The sequence below is a fragment of the Hyla sarda genome, chromosome 6 (assembly GCF_029499605.1).
Source record: "Hyla sarda isolate aHylSar1 chromosome 6, aHylSar1.hap1, whole genome shotgun sequence".
Lineage (NCBI taxonomy): Eukaryota > Metazoa > Chordata > Amphibia > Anura > Hylidae > Hyla > Hyla sarda.
In genome coordinates this window covers 149,773,270-149,794,813 of record NC_079194.1, presented here as the reverse complement: position 1 = coordinate 149,794,813, position 21,544 = coordinate 149,773,270, and the positions used below count along the sequence as shown (strand labels likewise).

General features: G+C 43.7%; 1 protein-coding gene and 1 non-coding gene across 3 annotated transcripts in view; both read left to right on the top strand.

Annotated features, from left to right (window-relative positions):
* The first annotated feature begins 3,785 nt into the window (after positions 1 to 3,785).
* TRNAM-CAU (transfer RNA methionine (anticodon CAU)) lies at positions 3,786 to 3,858 on the top strand. Its single transcript has one exon. It is a non-coding gene; the product is annotated as a tRNA-Met (tRNA).
* An 87-nt stretch (positions 3,859 to 3,945) lies between these two features.
* Positions 3,946 to 21,544, top strand: part of FBXO31 (F-box protein 31) — a 33,967-nt gene continuing 16,368 nt past the window's right edge. The window contains exons 1-7 of one of the 2 annotated variants that reach the window (XM_056525530.1): positions 3,946 to 4,383; positions 11,173 to 11,244; positions 12,983 to 13,069; positions 17,440 to 17,516; positions 18,900 to 19,067; positions 19,755 to 19,829; positions 19,912 to 20,021. In XM_056525530.1, the coding sequence (XP_056381505.1) occupies positions 4,086 to 4,383; positions 11,173 to 11,244; positions 12,983 to 13,069; positions 17,440 to 17,516; positions 18,900 to 19,067; positions 19,755 to 19,829; positions 19,912 to 20,021 (887 nt within the window). In that variant the 5' untranslated portion in view covers positions 3,946 to 4,085. The remainder of the gene's footprint in view (positions 4,384 to 11,172; positions 11,245 to 12,982; positions 13,070 to 17,439; positions 17,517 to 18,899; positions 19,068 to 19,754; positions 19,830 to 19,911; positions 20,022 to 21,544) is intronic. The other variant, XM_056525531.1, reaches the window with a different exon arrangement.

Here is a 21,544-nt window from a genome sequence, read left to right as displayed (position 1 = left end):
CCTCGCCTTCTAAAAATCATAACTGTTTTATATTTCCATCCACAGACCCATATGAGGGCTTGTTTTTTGCATCACCAATTGAACTTTGGTTGCGCTGTACATTTTATGGTCAAATAAGTGATGTAATTACAAACAAATATTATTTATATCGGAAAACTAAAAAGAAAACCGCAATTTAGAACATTTTGGAAGGTTTTGTTTTCACGCTGTACACTTTACAGTAAAAATGACATGTTTTCCTCATTCTGTGGGTCAATACAATTAAAATGATACCCATGTTATATGCTTTTCTATAATTGTACAGCTTAAAAAAAATCTCAAACTATTTAAAATAAATTTGTATGTTTGAAATTGCCCTATTTTGACCACCTATCTCATTTTTCCGTATATAGGGCGGTATGAAGGCTCATATTTTGTGCCATGATCTGTAGTTTTTATCGGTACCACTTTTTCTTAGGTTTTACTTTTTATACATTTTTTATAAAAAAATTTTAGAATAAAATGTGACAAAAAAGCAGCAATTTTTTAAATTTTTTATTTTTTTTACGTTTACGCCGTTCACCGTACGGGATAATTAACAATTTATTTTAATAGTTCTGACTTTTATGCACAAAAAAAATAGGAGATAGGCTGATCGCACTGTCAGGAGCCCGGGCAGCAGGGAGAAGCCCAGGCCCCTTATATGACAGTGCCCTCAGCCTATCACTGGCCGAGTTGGGACATCGCTGCGGCCGGCGATACGCTGACAGTGCTGTGACATTTCGAGCCTAAGAAACCAGAAGCCAGCAGCACCGAAGGAATAGGACACCAATATCTCCGCAACGGGGGAACGTAGGAAGGTGAGTTAAAGTTTAAAAAAAAAATTTATTTGCAGCCCGGGCACAGGATGAGTTAAAACATTTTTTGCTGCATATCTCTTAACAACTTTTGATTGCATGGGGTCTTAGAAGTGAGACCCATTGCGATCAATTCCTCAGCCCCTGTACTACTACCTCCAACATGGAACAGACTCTATTCCTTGTTCGGGGTGGTAGTACAAGCACTAATGTAGCCTCCTCAGCCACCCCCAGACTCCAGCAGCCGGGGGAACTACTACTCCCATCATGGAAACAAGTATGTTCCATGATGGGAGTAGTAGTAGTCCTGCAGCACTGCAGTGTAGTGTTATAGCCACTAGAGGGGGCTATAACACTACAAAAAAATAAAATGGAAAAAAAAAAGTGTGAAAAAAAGTTAAGATAATTTAACCCCTTCCTTAATAAAAGTAAGAATCACACCCCTTTTCCCATATAAAAAACAGTGTAAATAGAAATAACGTGGTATCGCTGCATGCCGAACTATTAGAACTATAAAAATATATAATTAATTAAACCACACAGTCAGTGGCATATGCACAAAAATATTCCAAATTCCAAAATAGCACATTTTTGGTCACTTTTTATATCATGAAAAAATTTATAAAAAGCGATCAAAAAGTCCAATCAGTACAAAAATGGTACCGCTAAAAACTTCAGATCACGGCGCCAAAAATGCGCCCCATACGCGGAAAAATAAAAAAGTTATAGGGGTCAGAAGATGACAATTTTAAACTAATAAATTTTCATTCATGTAGTTATGATTTTTTTCAGAAGTACGACAAAAATCAAACCTATTTAAGTAGGATATCAATTTAATCGTATGGACCTACAGAATAAAGAGGTGTCATTTTTACCGAAAAATGCACTGCGTAGAAACGAAAGCCCCCAAAATTTACAAAATTGAATTTTGTCTTCAATTTTGTCGCACGATAAAAAAAAATCTGTTTCGCTGTGACTTTTTTGGTAAAATTACTAATTTCACTACAACGTAGAATTGGTGGAGCAAAAAATAAGCCATAATATGGAATTTTAGGTACAAAATGGAAAGGGTTAATGATTTTTAAAAGGTGATGAGGAAAAAACAAAAGGGCAAAAACGGATAAATCCTGAGTCCTTAAGGGGTTAAAGGCTCATCGGTTTGCCATAGACTTCAATGTTAAATTTAGAATATCTGGTTTCTAATCCATTATTTTTGACGGGAGAAAAATACTGCATGCAACGTATTTTCTCCTTAGAAAAAAACGGAACGGCACGCAAATGGGTGTTAAAGGATTTGTAAAAAACAATCCAATTGACATTAATGGGATTAACAGCCGTTTGCAACCTGTTTGAAAAATGATCAAACAGATTGATAACGGGTATTTATTAACGGGGGCAGATGTTAATGTGAACGAGCACTAAGAGAGGTGTGAAGCATGAAAGTTTTGGTGGTATCCCTATAATATTAACCCCTTCCCGCTATATGACGTATGCATATGTCATGAGCGGGCTCACGCGCTGACGCCGCGTCATATCGCGTCGGTTCCGGCGGCTATCAATGGCTGGGGACCGCGGCTAATACCGGACATCACCGATCGCGGTGATGCCCGGTATTAACCCTTCAGATGTGGCGATCAAAGTTGATTGCCGCGTCTAAAGTGAAAGTAAACTTTGCCGGTTAACTCAGTGGAGCTGTTCGGGACCGCTGCGATGAAATCGCAGTGTCCCGAACAGCTTGCTGAACAGCTGGAGGGTCCCTACCTGCCTCCTCACTGTCTGATCGCCGAATGACTGCTCCGTGCCTGAGATCCAGGCAGGAGCAGTCGAGCGGAGATAACACTGATCAATGCCTGGCTATTCCCATACCTTATGGGAGCTATAACACTGCAAAAAAAAATAAAGTGTTAAAGATAATTTAACCCCTTCCATAAAAGTCAGAATCACCCCCCTTTTCCCAATAAAAAAATAAAACTGTGTAAATAAAAATAAACATATGTGGTATTGCCGCGTGCGTAAATGTCCAAACTATAAAAATATAATAGTAATTAAACCATTAAAAAAATTCCAAAGTCCAAAATAGTGTATTTTTGGTCAATTTTTATACCATAAAAAAGTGAATAAAAAGCGATCAAAAAGTCCGATCAAAACAAAAAATGATACCAATAAAAATGTCCGATCATGGCGCAAAAAATGAGCCCTCATACTTCCCCATATGCGTAAAAATAAAAAGTTATAGGGGTCAGAAGATGACAATTTTAAACATTTAAATTTTCCTGCATGTAGTTATGATTTTTTCCAGAAGTACAACAATATCCAACCTATATAAGTAGGGTATCATTTTAATCATATGGACCTACAGAATAAAGAGAAGGTGGAATTTTTACCAGAAAACGCACTGCGTAGAAACTGAAGCCCCCAAAAGTTACAAAATGAAATTTTTCTTCAGTTTTGTCGCACAATGATTTTTTTTTCCGTTTCGCCGTTGATTTTTGGGTAAAATGACTAATGTCACTGCAAAGTAGAATTGGTGGCGCAAAAAATAAGCCATAATATGGATTTTTAGGTGCAAAATTGAAAGCGTTATGACTTTTAGAAGGTGATCAGAAAAAAATGAAAATGCAAAAACTGAAAATTCCCTACGTCATTAAGGGGGTTGTGCGCTGCCCTGACTTTCGGAGCTCCGCTCACAGCGTCCGGAAGTTCATTGCTCCGAACGCTGTCACGCCCCCTTCCCATAGACTTTGGTGGAGGGGGCGGGCGGGACGTCACGAGGGGGAGGCCGCGAACACGGGAGCCCGCATACAGCATTCGGAGTAATGAACTTCCGGACGCTGTGAGCGGAGCTCCGAAAGTCAGGGCAGTGCACAACCCCTTTAAGGGGTTAAATAGGGGGAATGTGTTGCTTTCTGAAGCTATCGTATACATCCTTAGCAATGTTCACTGTCCAGCGCCTCGTTAGCGCAGTAGGTAGCGCGTCAGTCTCATAATCTGAAGGTCGTGAGTTCGATCCTCACACGGGGCAGAATTTTTATTTATTTTTATTTTTTTGCATTCTGTAGATTTCCGTTTTTTCCCCACTGTGGTCTCTGCTGCTGGTGGCCTCCCTCTCCAGCCGGTCACCGGAAGATCCCCGAGCTCTAGTAGGAGGCTCCTCTACCTAGGGGGGGCCGTCGGCCTCTCTGACAGTGGGTGTGTCCCGGCCTGGAGTGGGCGGGATCCCCGGCTGTCAGTGCCGCTGTGTTCCCGGGGATGGCTGTGTGTGCCCGGTTGTGCGGGGTCGTACACTCAGGGGGATGCCAGCAGAGACAGCAGCCAGACGAAGGCAGAGAATCGGTGCTAGAGGAGAGCGGCAAGGCCGAGGTGCAGCGGATAGCAGTGCAGCCGGCGCCCCGGGGACCCCGCACTCTCCTGCAGCTGCCGCCTGAAATTCTGGTGGAAATCTTCTCCTGCCTACCCGGCACCGAGCTGCCCCCGCTGGCCTTGGTGTGCCGGAAGTTCCGCCAGATCCTCACTACAGATACTATCTGGAGGCGACGATGCAAACAGGGTGAGGCCCGGCCACCTTCTGGGAGAGGGGCATCAACCAACCCGTGGTACCAGTTAGGGGGAGGGACACATGCTCAGGGTGTTACACTAGGGTATGTGTGCACGGGGAGGTGGGTCATTTCACGCGGGTATGTGCACGGTGACAGGGGTCATTACACTGGGGTATGTGCAGGGTGACAGGGGTCATTTCACTCGGGTATGTGCAGGGTGACAGGGGTCATTACAATGGGGTATGTGCACGGTGACAGGGGTCATTACAATGGGGTATCTGCACAGTGACAGGGGTCATTTCACTCGGGTATGTGCAGGGTGACAGGGGTCATTTCACTCGGGTATGTGCACGGTGACTGGGGTCATTACACTGGGGTATGTGCACGGTGACTGGGGTCATTACACTGGGGTATGTGCAGGGTGACAGGGGTCATTACACTCGGGTATGTGCACGGTGCCAGGGGTCATTACACTGGGGTATGTGCACGGTGACAGGGGTCATTACAATGGGGTATGTGCACGGTGACAGGGGTCATTACAATGGGGTATGTGCACGGTGACAGGGGTCATTACACTGGGGTATGTGCAGGGTGACAGGGGTCATTACACTGGGGTATGTGCACGGTGACTGGGGTCATTACACTGGGGTATGTGCAGGGTGACAGGGGTCATTACACTGGGGTATGTGCAGGGTGACAGGGGTCATTACACTGGGGTATGTGCACGGTGACAGGGGTCATTACACTGGGGTATGTGCACGGTGACAGGGGTCATTACACTGGGGTATGTGCACGGTGACAGGGGTCATTACAATGGGGTATGTGCACAGTGACAGGGGTCATTACAATGGGGTATCTGCACAGTGACAGGGGTCATTACACTGGGGTATCTGCACGGTGACAGGGGTCATTACACTGGGGTATGTGCAGGGTGACAGGGGTCATTACACTGGGGTATGTGCAGGGTGACAGGGGTCATTACACTGGGGTATGTGCAGGGTGACAGGGGTCATTACACTGGGGTATGTGCAGGGTGACAGGGGACATTACACTGGGGTATGTGCAGGGTGACAGGGGTCATTACACTGGGGTATGTGCAGGGTGACAGGGGTCATTTCACTCGGGTATGTGCAGGGTGACAGGGGTCATTTCACTCGGGTATGTGCAGGGTGACAGGGGTCATTACACTGGGGTATGTGCACGGTGACTGGGGTCATTACACTGGGGTATGTGCACGGTGACTGGGGTCATTACACTGGGGTATGTGCAGGGTGACAGGGGTCATTACACTCGGGTATGTGCACGGTGCCAGGGGTCATTACACTGGGGTATGTGCACGGTGACAGGGGTCATTACAATGGGGTATGTGCACGGTGACAGGGGTCATTACAATGGGGTATGTGCACGGTGACAGGGGTCATTACAATGGGGTATCTGCACAGTGACAGGGGTCATTACACTGGGGTATCTGCACGGTGACAGGGGTCATTACACTGGGGTATGTGCAGGGTGACAGGGGTCATTACACTGGGGTATGTGCACGGTGACTGGGGTCATTACACTGGGGTATGTGCAGGGTGACAGGGGTCATTACACTGGGGTATGTGCACGGTGACAGGGGTCATTACACTGGGGTATGTGCACGGTGACAGGGGTCATTACAATGGGGTATGTGCACGGTGACAGGGGTCATTACAATGGGGTATCTGCACAGTGACAGGGGTCATTACACTGGGGTATCTGCACGGTGACAGGGGTCATTACACTGGGGTATGTGCACGGTGCCAGGGGACATTACACTCGGGTATGTGCAGGGTGACAGGGGTCATTACACTGGGGTATGTGCACGGTGCCAGGGGACATTACACTCGGGTATGTGCAGGGTGACAGGGGACATTGCACTCGGGTATGTGCACGGTGCCAGGGGACATTACACTCGGGTATGTGCACGGTGCCAGGGGTCATTACACTCGGGTATGTGCACGGTGACAGGGGTCATTACAATGGGGTATCTGCACAGTGACAAAGGTCATTACAATGGGGTATCTGCACGGTGACAGGGGTCATTACAATGGGGTATCTGCACGGTGACAGGGGTCATTACAATGGGGTATGTGCACGGTGACAGGGGTCATTACAATGGGGTATGTGCACGGTGACAGGGGTCATTACAATGGGGTATCTGCACGGTGACAGGGGTCATTACAATGGGGTATCTGCACGGTGACAGGGGTCATTACACTGGGGTATGTGCACGGTGACAGGGGTCATTACAATGGGGTATCTGCACGGTGACAGGGGTCATTACAATGGGGTATCTGCACGGTGACAGGCAATGGGATATCTGTACATAAGGTGGAAAGTTACACTGAGTTATCCGTTCCTCAAATTGGCATCAAACATGGACCCACTTCTGTCCCTAAGCTAGGCATTGGTCCCCATCATTGTTTTTCCTCTCTGCCTCCCTGGTCTTTTATAGCGTTGTGTCTTCTTATGCCTATGATTGTGCCACAATTGACATGATCATTGCTATAGGTGACTTCCAGTACTGAAGCTTAACCCCTTAAGGACTCTTAAGGTTTTTCAGTTTTTGCACTTTTGTGTTTTCCTCCTTACCTTTTAAAAATCATAACTCTTTCAATTTTCCACCTAAAAATCCATATTATGGCTTATTTTTTGCAACGCCAATTCTACTTTGCAGTGACATTAGTCATTTTACCCAAAAATTCATGGCGAAACGGAAAAAAAAATGATTGTGCGACAAAATCGAAGAAAAAATGCCATTTTGTAACATTTGGGGGCTTCCGTTTCTACGCAGTGCATATTTCGGTAAAAATGACATCTTATTATTCTGTAGGTCCATACGGTTAAAATGATACCCTACTTATATAGGTTTGATTTTGTCGCACTTCTGGAAAAAATCATAACTACATGCAGGAAAATTAATACGTTTAAAAATGTCATTTTCTGACCCCTATAACTTTTTTTATTTTTCCACGTACAGTGCGGTATGAGGGCTAATTTTTTGCGCTGTGATCTGAAGTTTTTATCGGTACGATTTTTGTTTTCATCAGACTTTTTGATCACTTTTTATTCATTTTTTTGTGGTATAAAAAGTGACCAAAAAAACGCTTTTTTGGACTTTGGAAATTTTTTTTGCGCATACGCCATTGACCGTGCAGTTTAATTAATGATATTTTTATAGTTGGACATTTACGCACGCGGCGATACCACATATGATTATTTTTTATTTTATTTACACTTATTTTTTTTATGGGAAAAGGGGGGGGGTGATTCAAACTTTTATTAGGGAAGGGGTTAAATGACTTTATTAACACTTTTTTTTAAAACTTTTTTTTTTTGCAGTGTTATAGGTCCCATAGAGACCTATAACACTGCACACACTGATCTCTTATGCTGATCACTGGCGTGTATTAACACGCCTGTGATCAGTGTTATCGGCGCTTGACTGCTCCTGCCTGAATCTCAGGCACGGAGCAGTCATTCGTCGATCGGACACCGAGGAGGCAGGTAAGGGCCCTCCCGGTGTCCTGTAAGCTGTTCGGGACGCCGCGATTTCACCACGGTGGTCCCGAACAGCCCGACTGACTAGCCGGGATAGTTTCACTTTCACTTTAGAAGCGGCGGTCAGCTTTGACCGCCGCTTCTAAAGGGTTAATACCGCACATCGCCATGATCGTCGATGTGTGGTATTAGCTGCGGGTCCCGGCCGTTGATGAGCGCCGGGACCGACGCGGTATGATGCGGGATCGCGGCACGATCCCGCTTCATATCGCGGGAGTCGGCGCAGGACGTAAATATACGTCCTGGGAAATGTGAATTTTGTTGATTTTTTTGCACAAGTCCGGAAAAAGTGAAAATGTCTGAGAGAATACACTGCATTCAGAAAATCTCTACTTTGGTTGCTATAAAGTGTTATGGAAAGGCTGATGAAGGGGTGATGTTGCTTCGTGTGCCGTTTTCATATTTGCTGTCCTGTTCCTAAGACTCCATGAATAATTGACGAGGATTAGAGCTGGATCTTAGGAGACTGTGCGTTTTGCTGCCAGCATTGGGGCAATTTTGACTGATCCTTTGCTGATATTACATCTGTATAATCTGCAGTCAGATCCCAGGCTATAAATACTCCGTGACGAAGCTGACTATGATCCCATTTTGCCTTTTGTCATGGGCAGTACCGGCCTTTGGTGAGGGCCGTAAGTACTGCAGCCCCCCTCCATATGCCTCACCCAGCCCATATAATTCAGGAGTCATCTTCATTATAAAATCCATATGCAAATTACTACAACGATAGGAACTTGTAACAAGCCAAGTCCTTGTGAGTTGAACTAGTCCAGGACAGGTATTCCATTCACTTACAGCCAGCAGAGATCTCCTGAGGTCTCTTAGTTCCAGAATTTTTCATTATACTATAATTGAAATTGCATTTAGCTAAATCCGTAGTCTGTGCCACTGACCCACTTTGAGGAGAAAGAGACAAAAAAAAATATTGGAGGACAGCGCCTAGTATAATTCTGAAGTCCATGTGTCTGTCTGTGATCAGACTGTCACCTGGATAAAACCTTTAGGTTATGCGTATCACCAGTGGTTGGGGTACTCTAGGAGATTTGCAAGCCGTCTGGGGTCTGACCAGTGCCAACTGCATAGGTATATGCAGAGAAAAGAGGATAAAAAGGACTGTCTCCACTAGGCGCTATGTCCAAACAATGAATAAAAGATGAGGAAGTTCCTCTTTCTTTAAAAACTTGTTTATTGAATAAAACAAAATAAAATAACGGATTACATCAAAGCAAGACGCATTTCGGGTGTTGTACCACCATTCCTCAGTTGTAGATGAATTCATCTGCAACTTGTACAACACCCGAAATGCGTCTTGCTTTGATGTAATCCGTTATTTTATTTTGTTTTATTCAATAAACAAGTTTTTAAAGAAAGAGGAACTTCCTCATCTTTTATTCATCGTTTGGACATAGCGCCTAGTGGAGACCGTCCTTTTTATCCTCTTTCCTCTGCACTGACCCACTTTAGCCTTGTTCAGCGTAGTCCTTTCCCTGCTTACATCCCAGATTATTTCAGAACCCAATGTATTTCAGTCCTGCATGGAAAATAAAATGAAGGGAAAATTTACATTACTTACGGCCTACTGTCTTCTATACATGCTAAATAGTTGGAGCTGTCTTCTCCATTGTCATTGAAAGGCTGAACTTTTCCCACAACACTAATCGACTGCGGGTCAGTAATAAATTCGACACCTCCCTACAGCTTCTCTTCTGAAGAAGTGATACAGGTCACTCTTGGTAGGGGCTGGACCTGATCAGGGACCCCCCCCCCCCCAAAAAAAAAAAGGTTTCCCTTGTTGTTTCCCCTTGCACCATTCTTCAATACAATTGTTTTTTTATATAGCACCAATACACTGTACAGAGATTTTTGACACTTATATTGGTCCCTTTCCCCAGTCAGGCTGCATTTGGATGCCCAACTCCAGTGCTGCAAGGCAACATTGCTTACAACTGAGACGCCGTGCTGCCTGGTTGGTTATTAAATGTTGCACACATCCCCAAAATAACCCAATTTGTGCTACTTGTTTTTGAAACCTTTATGTCACTACCAGGCACCCATAGAATTTTATTAAATCCACTGGAAGCATTTTTGAGTTTTAGTATTGCCAGTGGATTTGCCATACTTTTGTATTTTATGCTTTTATAGCTTTTCTTTACATTGACTATTGGTTACATTCATCTTAGATGTCAGAGTGGTGATTTTTATGGTGCTTGCTGCGTGAGCTCACCTCCTTCAGAGCTTTTCTGTTTTGTCAGATTGCAGCATACAGTTTGACCAGGTGGCGGGCCCAGATAGGGTTAAACAGCACTGGCCCACATGGCCCCTTCTATCTGGGCTAAAGTGCTGACTTTCCATTCATCACCATTATCTTACTGTTATAGTAAGGCTTGGATTAGGCAACAGCTCTGACCTCACAGCCTGTTTTATTCTTTTAAACCTGTGATGACATTACTGTGAAGTATAAATAATGTATAGGTAGATTAGTAAAAATGTATTGTATAGTGAGCACTTTGTCGGATACATCAATTGGTACTGTAGGTTAGTTGTGCAATTATATTGCTTTTTTTTTTACCACACACAATGCCTGTGGTACCACAGTTACTAGATCAATAGCACTGCATTATGATGCATGCTGTAAGATTAAAAAGGTTTCTTTTAGGGCAAGGTCACATCCGCAGTGTATTTCACGCTGCGGATGCGCCGGCGGCAGTCACAGAGGGACTGCAGAGTGAGCTCCCGGCTGCCGCCGGGAGCTCGCTCTGCAGTCCCTCTGTGACTGCCGTCACCACATCCGCAGCGTGAAGTACATTGCGGATGCACCCCGCGTTATCCTACCCTTAAGGAGGAAACTAGTGAGTGACGCAGTTACCCTTTTGAAATGTATATCACTTTTCTATACTGATCTTGAGTGACACAAAATGTCTTTTGTTCAGTTCACATCTAGAGCTGCACTGCCTAATTCTGCTGCGAAGCCAGAGGCTTCATGGGAAATGTAGGCAGTGTTAGAAAATCATTTCAGCTGGTAAATAGAAATCAGTATGGCTAAAAACCCGCACCCGACACATCAGCTGTACCATATACGCAAAAAAAAATCTAATTCTCAGTGTACTTCTTTAAAGCTGAGCTGTTGGATTACAGTGACCTGATTGTAAATGCAGCTTTTGATGTAGTTGGAGTGAATTGTATTTAAAGATTGGTTTTGATTTTTGTCTTCACAGAATATGGAGTTCATGAAAACTTGAGAAAGCTGGAAGTCACGGGCGTGTCCTGCCAAGAGGTTTATGTCAAACGTGAGTGAGCGTCCCACTAGTGTAGATACCATCAAAAGGGTGAGGGCCATCAAAACTCAGTTATTATTGGGAAAAACCAGAACAGGTGTCAATAATGCAGTTTCCAGTACTCTTCCATGACTGCACAAGATGGAATTCAATCTTATGTGTATTTAAAAGGTAACTCCACCCCATATGGTCATTTTTTATGAAGGCTTTTGATCTGAAGCATCTGCTATAGCCCTTAAATTCCCAAAATAGGACCAGACTGTTTTTTTTAAACTCAGTCTACTGGTATCATGTTATAGAGCAAGAGGAACTGAGCAAAGTGATATATAGGCCGACATTTATCATTGTCTTTAGACAGTTTTTTTGTGTCTAGAAAAGGCGCAAAAAAGGAGCAAGCAGGGATTATTTGTGCCTTTTTTGCACCTTTTGGTTTACAAATTTCTGATGATTTTGAGTTGCAATCCACTGATTTTGGCAATACACGTGATATGGAAGGGTTTTATCAACTGCGCCTTTAAAAAAAATAAAAATAAAAAAAAAGTATTATAACTGATATCTTAATGATTGAATATGCCTGCTTGTTCTGGCTTAGTGATTTACAGTCTTCTATATAAAATTGTAAAACAAAAATAGAGAAATAGAAACATAGCCACACATCCACCATTTGTATTTTGATCTACTTTGCTTCTCAGCATAATTTCGAAAACTAACTGGCTGTTTGTATACATTTTGATCAAAAAGTACAAGCCTACTCGCCACGTCAAAGCCACCTAGTCAGAGTGGGTCCCTAACCTAACACTGGCATAGCGCAATGTGCTCAGCTCTGCTCTGTACCATGGTGTAGGAAGATCAGACTGATTGTTCAACATGACTGGGTCCCTTTAAGATCACACCGTGATAGAAGAAACTTTTCAAGTTTTGATTTTCCAGATGTTGAATGGAGGGGGCATGGTGTGACGTCACATCTCCCGCGTCGGGGACCCAGCATTCTAAACATACTGTTTAGCATGTTGGGTGCTGCACAGAGATCCTTTGGATAGGGGATAAGATGTCTGTAGGCAGAGTACCCATTTAACTGTTCATGACAAGGTGTGAGCTTGACGCCATGATATTTGTTGAATGATTATATCGCTTCCTAGAGGGCGTCATTTTGTGGTCAGGGCTTGTATCCATAAGAGCTTTATAGGGGTATTCCGCCCCTAGACATGTTATCCCCTATCCAAAAAATGCGGAAGCACCCCCCCCCCCCCACAATCTCCAGGCCAGCGCTGCGGCATTACGGTCACGGAAGCCTGGGGCTTCCGTGATCATGACGTCACACCACACCCCCTCCATTCATGTCTATGGGAGGGGACGTGATGGCTAATACACAGCGATCACACCTCCTCCCGTAGACATGAATGGAGGGGGTGTGACGGCTGTGTTCGCCAATCCTCTGTCAGGGAGTGGAGTTCGCTCCATGCACCAGATAACTTGGGTGCCGCTGCAGAGATCTTGGGGGTCCCCAGTGGCCAGACCCCTGCGATCAGGCATGTTATCCCCTATCCTTTGGATAGGGGATAAAATGTCTAGCGATGGTGTACCCCTTTAATGCTGATGCGTAAGGTACATGCCTCATTCCTCAATCTTTGTTCTTAAAATGGGTGCCACCTGGGGTAGACAATTATATTTCTAAGTGAAGGATGTGTCCGTCATGTTCTGACCTCTTGCCCCCCAGACCTCCTTAACTTGCTATGTCTTGCTGTGTCAGGTATTAATCCGAGAGTGAAATCTGGGCGTTTTATGAAAATCCTCCCCGACTATGAGCACATGAACTATCGAGATGTGTATACCTGCTGTAGGTATCTGCATGGAGGTGCGGTGTCTGTGTTAGCCCTTACCCTGCCATAAAGCTGTACACACACGCTTTTATCGCAGAACTGCAGTGTGGTGCCATGACAGTGACTAATGTGGACTCTCCACACGTGGGTTGCATGCAGGGGGCTTCAAGGAGTGGTGCTGTCAAAATGCATGACTGCCCTGTTTATATTACTCTGGCTTTAAGGGGTTCTCCACTATTACATCAACATATGAATGACCAGAATAAGCCAATTCTGGAGCCTCTGTGCCCTTTTTCCCTAGGCAACAGTCATTGTGGTGGAGTGTCCCTTTAAGTCTTTATCCAGGGTTATTGTATATGATAGAACTTGTTGCTTTGCTTAAAAATGCAGTTTTATGTTAATAAAGATGTATCCCTCACATTGACATTCTGCAATTTTCTAAGGCCGCTTTTCCACTTGGCATTTTTTGTACAACTTCAACTGCAGTTTTTAAAGGGGTACTCCGCCCCTAGACATTTTATCCCCTATCCAAAGTATAAGATGTCTGATCACGGGGGTCCCACCGCTGGGGACCCCCTGCGATCTCCTTGCTGAACCCGGCATTTGCTTAGAGTGTCAGGTGCAGTGCCAGAGGCTAGTAACTTGGAATATGCTGTTCAGTTTTGGTCGCCTGTTCATAAAAGGGACACTGCAGAGTTGGAAAGGGTGCAGAGACGCGCGACTAAACTAATATGGGGCATGGAACATCTTAGCTATGAGGAGCGATTAAAGGAGTTACAATTGTTTAGTCTTGAGAAGAGACGTTTAAGGGGGGATATGATAAACGTATATAAGTATATTAATGGCCCATACAAAAAATATGGAGAAAAACTGTTCCAGGTTAAACCCCCCCCAAAGGACGAGGGGGCACTCCCTCCGTCTGGAGAAGAAAAGGTTTAGTCTAAAGGGGCGGCACGCATTCTTTACCGTGAGGACTGTGAATTTATGGAACGGTCTACCTCAGGAACTGGTCACAGCAGGAACAATTAACAGCTTTAAAACAGGGTTAGATACATTCCTGGAACAAAATAACATTAAAGCTTATGCAGAATTATAAAACTACATCCCTTTCCCTTATCCCCTTACATCCTTCCCTTCAATCACCTGGTTGGACTTGATGGACGTATGTCTTTTTTCAACCATACTAACTATGTAACTATGTAACTTCACGGCCACGCCCCCTCAATGCAAGTCTATGGGAGGGCGTGTGACAGCCGTCACTCCCCCTCCCATAGACTTGCATTGAGGTGGCATGGCTGTGACGTCACAAGCAGGGCGTGACCATGACGTCATGAGCCTCCGTCCCGCATCGCCAGTCATCTGGCACGGAGCAAAGTTCACTCCGTGTACCGGATGTCTGGGATGCCGCAGCTGAGATTGCTGGGGTCCCCAGCGGTGGGACCCCCGTGATTAGATAAGATGTCTAGGGGGCGGAGTACCCCTTTAAGCCAAAGCAGAAGTGGATCCAGTAGGAAGGAGAAGTATAAGCCTTTCCATTCCTTTTGAATACACTTTTGGCTTTGGCTCAAATACTGCAGGGGCAGTTTTCCAAAGAACTGCCAAGTGGAAATCCAGCCTCATAGGTTTTATATTATAGTTCTTTAGACTCTGTGCTTGCTGTCAGTGAATAAGAACATTCGTGTTTACATTCAGACAGAACCAGTACAGACCTAGTAATTTTCACAGATTTGTTAAGGATAGGTTCACTTCTGTGTCACAGAATTCGCAGTATGCCATATTTATTCGTCCAGTTAAGGATACTGGAAACTTATCAGGCCCCATTAAAGTCAGTAGGGTCTGTTAGTGTTCGGTGCGCAATGTATCTGCCAGCTCTGTTTACAGCTGTTAAATGGATTCTGCAACAGAGGCCCGATGTGACCCTAGCCTGACATAATCTGAAGTCTATGTTTATCTGGCAGGGGATTGTCAAGGCTGGATACAGTTGTAGCAAACCCACAGCTGTGTGGTCAGGACTGTTACAGGTCGGATTTTAAGAGGAACCTTTTAGGCTGGGTTCACACTACAATTTCACTCTGCTGGATACGGGGGGGGGGGGCGGGAGCGAAAACCGGACGCTCCCGTATCCCAGCCGGACCCAGCCCTTATCTAAATAATTTCAATGAGCTGACCAGAGTGAAACGGTTCTCCGGTCAGCACATTTTTGCCCCGTATGCGGTTTTCTGACCGGTCCTAAAACTGCGGAGTCACCATTTCATTCCGGTCGGCTCATTGAAATTAATTAGATACCGGCCGGGTCCGGCTGGGATACGGGAGCGTCCGGTTTTCGCTCCCCCCAACCGGATCCGGCAGCCATAGAGTGAAATTGTAGTGTGAACCCAGCCTAACAGGTTCCCCTTAAAATCCCAGTTTTGAGGCATGAAAAGACGTTGTGGAGTGGGAGTATCCCAGAAGTCTTTGTCATGCCACTTGAATGACCAAGAAAACACCTGTTTAATGATTGCTACGGGCAACAAAAAGTTTTCTTTTAGGGTATGTTTATCACAGTTAAAAGAAGCTTCTTCTCATCCACTAAGGGGTGGTTTTTTTGGGCCATGTGAACATACCCTTAGACAAGTTTGATAAATCAGCCTTATGTTTCCTGTCATGGCAGCATTCACCACTCTGGCGGCAGAGAGTATGAAGGATACAGATACTTCTCTACCCATTTAGCCAAAGATCCCCCAAAAAATGAGCACTCCACACACTGATGACAGATGTATCCAGCCTGTGAGTTCACTGCCAAGTATTAGCATCAGAGAGCAATGAGGCACCTGCGGCCATTCTGTTGAGGTAGTAGGAGCAGGTGATTATGTGAGTTTTTATTGATCCTAGAATGTTATAATTTAGCTTTAGGTCTCTGCATTGCGGGTAATTGTGTGACTCTGGGACAAGGCTTTTTAGAATCATTTTTCATTGTTTAAAGCCAATGATTGGATCAGTGACAGATGATAACATCAGAGCTCTGGCAGCCCATGATAATGAAGAGGAAATAGACAATCTTTAGCTGGAATTAAAGGGCCAGTTAGCCTAGAGTGTAGCGTCTATAACAGTGCACATAAGGATATAAATATCTTTTTTTATAGCTATGTGACCAAAAGTTGTGATTAAGGAGGGGAATCATTGGAAGGTTTCTTGTGACTCATCCCATTGAAGAATCAGGCTCTGTCAGCATTAAAGGGTTAATGCTTGGGGTGCTTCAAAAGTAGAAAAAAAAAAATTCTCAGATCATCCACTGCTATTACAACAGCTCCTGGTCCCTGCTACTTTCTGATTCCTGTGATATGTTGTTTCTGCAGGAACTGCCCGCTCAGCCAATCATTGACTTCAGAGATGTCCCGCCTTAACCAGAGATTGTCTGAGCAGACAGTTCCTGGAGGGACAACACGTTACTGGAAGCAGGAAGAAGCACAGTGCAGTAGTGACTAAGCCGCCAGAATAGCAGCAGCTCAGGTGAATGTAATTGCTTTTTATTCCTAAAGCAGCCCATGCAAATTATAAAAAAATAATGTGGTCACCAGAAAAGCCCTTTAAACAGCTGAAAGTGGGGAACAATAAATTGTAGTCACCTGCCCTACAGTCATCTTCTCTCCAGCCTGAAAGGTCCCATAATAGGAACCCATAGATGGTATTCAAAAGCACAGCATATAGAGAGAAGATTGCTGGAGCAGGAGAGGGTACTTAGAAAAGGTTTTCCACAGGTGTCACGTCTTGGGAAGAAAAGTGTAGGAACTCACCCAAGATTTTCACTCAAGGGCTGGTCCTGAAGAACTTCTGCTAATGGGAACGGTGTACCTGTTGTGGAAAAAAGTGCAGGAACTCAGTTCCTACGGGTTCCTGCAGGACTTGAGCCCTGGTTTTCCAACAACAACCTGTGGATAGTAGATGAGTATCTAATGATTTGGTGTCCCACATCTGGGGCCTCCATGATCATGAGAATGTCCCTTGTTTAAAAGATCCGACAATCAGTCATTCAGCTCTATGGATATAGCTGAGTACAACACTTGGCTAAATATGTCAGGCACATAGGGTTTAATTATTAGTAACTATAATGCACATTTATTGTCTTATGACTGGTTCTGTGTGAGGGGCACGGTATATGGAAATATTTTCTCCACACCCACTGATATGGTTATTATTTATTTAGATTTTTCTATTAAGGGCGGGGTCAAGATCAGTCATGTAATGTGCAATACGTCCATATAGGAGGGCAGTATTCTGCATTACTAAACCATAAGCTAATGGTGGCACATGGTGTCTCCTGATTTACTAATCCTTTTTTACCTGGTGTACCTTTTGTCTGGTGTTGTTTATCAGTAATTGGTTCTCTGTTTTCCTTGTTCCTGTTTAGTACTTCACCAATATCGGGATATACTTGGCCTATGGCAGCCCGATCTTGGCCCATATGGAGGACTACTTAACGTTGTGGTAAGTACCAGATACTGGGCATCAGGAGGAACGCACCTATTCATACAGACGTATATTCCATTTAGGGTTTATGGAAAGCGGGGTGACAAACAAGTCTGTAATGGTGTCTGTCAGTGGTAATCACTTTGCTTTGCTCTGATGTTTTCCGTGTAAGCAGCGGATGAGCTGCTGACAAAGATGTGTTAGTTAGGATTCTTTTAACATCTTGAGCTGTAAGACCCAAGATGACAGTGACACTGTTAGAGATGAGTGGTAAGGTCATTTGTAAACTATGGACATATAGCCAAGGAAAATGAGCAGCATTTTGCAAGCAGCCTTGGATGTGAATGGAGAAAAGCAATGAAGTGCACAGGTAATCACAAACAGCATTTTTCTGGGGAAGGTGCATCTGGGGCTGCACAGGCCACTTAAATTTTTCCTGCAGTTTAATGATCTTATAAATGTTGCTACCGGTTCTGATCAATTTACAATCTGAAGTGATTCTGTTAATAATATTAGAATCTCTATATTCTGTACATATCGGACAGTTCTGTGCCGTTCTTCACTGCTGCCTGCAAGGCCTCTCCTGTCACCAGCATGTTGTGGAGGACTCAGCCCCTGCAGGCTGCACTCTATGGACCCCGTGGGGTCTGGGATGCCGGCTCAGACAATATATCAGTCATAACTGTACATTTGTGCTTTTTCAGCTTCAGAAACCATTCCAGATCCACAGAATGTCATATACATAACATTGCGGCTCAGATTGCTGAGTCACACAATGGCGGCCTCTAATTCTGTCCACAGGACCCAAGCTTACCTTTATTGTTGGGCCAGGATAAAGAAGAACTCTAATCACTGTATAAATCTACAATGACTATTCCTCTTAATGATGATCAGCCCTGTACAATACTATAATGTTCCTTTATCCCTCATGGTACATCACCTCCATTTTTCCCTTCTGAAACTTAAACTACATCTATGGAGTTACTTTTAAATACATTGCTATACTTCTCTTTTATACACTAGTCACATCCAGAGCTGCATTTAGAATTCAACAGGTTAATAAACATCTTATATCTTTACGGCCTTTTACTATATCTGTATCTGCATAAATTAAGCTCTGTTGCATGACCCTGTAGAAGAGGTGGGTTGGTTGGTTGGTTTTGTTTTTTTGTAGTTTTTTTTTTTTTTTTTTTTTTATAACTTCAGGACTTAATCTTTTTAGAAGCTGAACAAGCAGGGAAATGAAACATGAAGTTCTGAGCTCACAGGAATACATTACTGTTCTGGATGACTGAAATGTAATACCAATATAGGAATTGCAAGTTAGAAGAATGGATGTTAACTGTGGTAGCTACAAACACACCCCTGAATCTGTTGACATTTTGTGTCTATTTGCTGCAGGTAGATGGTTTCTTCATCATTGGCTGGATGTATCTACCTCCCCATGATCCACATGTCGACGAACCAATGAGACTGAAGCCTGTGTTCCGGATCCACCTAATGGAGAAGAAGTCTGCCACAGTAGAATGCATGTATGGACCTAAAGGACCCCACAGCGGTCAGATCAAGGTGAGGTGGCCATGTCAGTTTATATCCTGGTGGCAAAGGCAAGATCTTGGTTGGGCTTTTTCCCCTGCAAGACTAGATACAACTTCTGTAAATCTGTCACTGTTGGGTCCCCACAATCATCAGAATGAAGGAGCACCGACAGTTGTACCCCAGTGATTAATGATCCTCGCGATATAGCTTACTGTGGTGTGAAACCCCTTTTAAAGCAAATGTGATAACCTATACAATAGTTCTTACAGCTGAGAGTTTGCTACAATTTTATTGTGTTGACAATACTCTGTGAGCTAAACACCAACACATCAACAGTATAAATCTCTCCCCTATCCTGATGGATTATTACAATGAGTGCAGGTCTTAAGTATTAATATGGAGGCTGTTTAGCTGACAGAAAATTGTCTAGACTACATACGTTTTCAGAAAACTGTCAGCTATTGTAGCAAACATACAGCAGACAAGTCTATTAGATCAGGATATACAGGACAGTTCCCATTCAACAATAGCAAGCTTATATCATAACTATGGTAGGAATAGAAATCTAAATTCTTTTAGAAAGTTGCAGGACTTTTCAATTATTTTATGATAAAATTGAATTAGCATCAAACTGGACACTGGCCCTTTAAAAAGTATCATTAGGTGTTTCATAATGTCATTGCGCTCATGCCTGATTCTCAGTGTTTGTCTTTACAGCTGGTGAAGAAGGGCGAGTTCTGTACCAAATGCCTGCAGACAGATTACCACCGAATGTCCGGAGGGCGGCAAGAGGTAGGAGATCTGTCCTCTCTCTCTACAAGTACTGGCTTCTCTGTTGTCGTTATGTAATAAACACTCTGTGCTCTGAATGCAGGAATTCCGGACATGGTTACGAGATGACCTGGGAAGGACATTGGACGACATCTTCCATGAACACATGCAGGAGTTAATTCTTATGAAGTTCATTTATATTTGCCAATATGAGTAAGTGAGAAACAGGAAACTAACCTTAAAAAGGTGGGAACTTGTATTCTACTTCTTCTGGAGTACTATTTCCCATGTTTCCACATGCAGCTGACAGAAACACAGCATCCTTCACGAAGCATTGTCACCTAGGAGGTTACACAACTTTTTGTGGCAGCTATTTATTTATTAATTGCTTGGGGACCAAGCCTATTTTGACATTAAGGACCAGGCCAATTTTGGTTTTTGCACTTTCATTTTTTCCTTCTCCCCTTCTAAAAGTCAGAACTCTTTCAATTTTGCACCTACACACCCATATAAGGGTGTTAGTTTTTTGCATCACCAATTGTACTTTCTAATGACATCACTTATAACATAATCTGCAGCAAAACAAAAGAGAAATTATTTATGGCAAAAAGCAAAAAAAAACTTCGTAACTTTTGGGGGTTCGCTTCTACGCAGTGCACTTTTGGTTAAAGATTAAACCTTATCTTTATTCTATAGGTCCATACGGTTACAAGGATACCCAATTTATGTAGGCTTTATTTTATTTTACTACTTAATAATTTTGGTGCATGTAGTTATTTTTTTTTATGTTTAAAATTGTCATAATCTGGTCCCTATAACTTTTTTATTTTCCCGCATATGGGGCGGTATGAGGGCTAATTTTTTTGTGTGCCGTGGTCTGTAGTTTTTATCAATACCATTTTTGTTTTGATGGGACTTTATCGCTTTTTATAATTTTTTTTTATGGTATATGAAGTGACCAAAAATGCGCAGTTTTTGATTTTGGTATTTTTTTTTACATGTACGCAATCGACCGTGCAGTTTAACTACCCTTATATTTTAATAGTTCAGACATTTACAAAAGTGGCGGTACCACATATGATTATTTTTAAAAAATGGGAAAGGGGGGGGGGGGGGAGCACCAGAAGACCGATCGGACTGCGAGGAGGCAGGTAAGTGCGCTCCTGCTGTCCTCTCAGCTGATTGGGACATTTACTTTAGTTTTAGACGCCGCAATCAAATTTGATTGCGGCATCAAAAGAGTTAATGCCGTGCATCGGCCCGATCGGCGGTGCCCAGCATTAAGCCTGGGTCCTTGCTGCTGATAGCAGTTGGGACCCACCGGGTTTGAAGGGTGCTTAGCTCATGAGGGCACTTCAAACCCCTGTAACTGGACCAGGGAGTACATGTACGCCTTTGGTTCTAAAGTCCTCAGCTTTATGTGCAAATTGTGCAATAAAACTGAAATTAAACATTAACACTCACTGTTATTTTCGTAGCCTAACTTAAAGGGGTACTCCGGTGAAAACCTTTTTTCTTTTTAGATCAACTGGTGGCAGAAAGTTAAACATACTTGTAAATTACTTCTATTAAAAAATCTTAATCCTTCCAGTACTTATTAGCTGCTGAATGCTACAGAGGAAATTCCTTTCTTTTTGGAACACTGATGACATCACGAGCACAGTGCTCTCTGCTGACATCTCTGTCCATTTTAGCAACCGTGCATAGCAGATGTATACTAAGGGCAGCATGGTGGC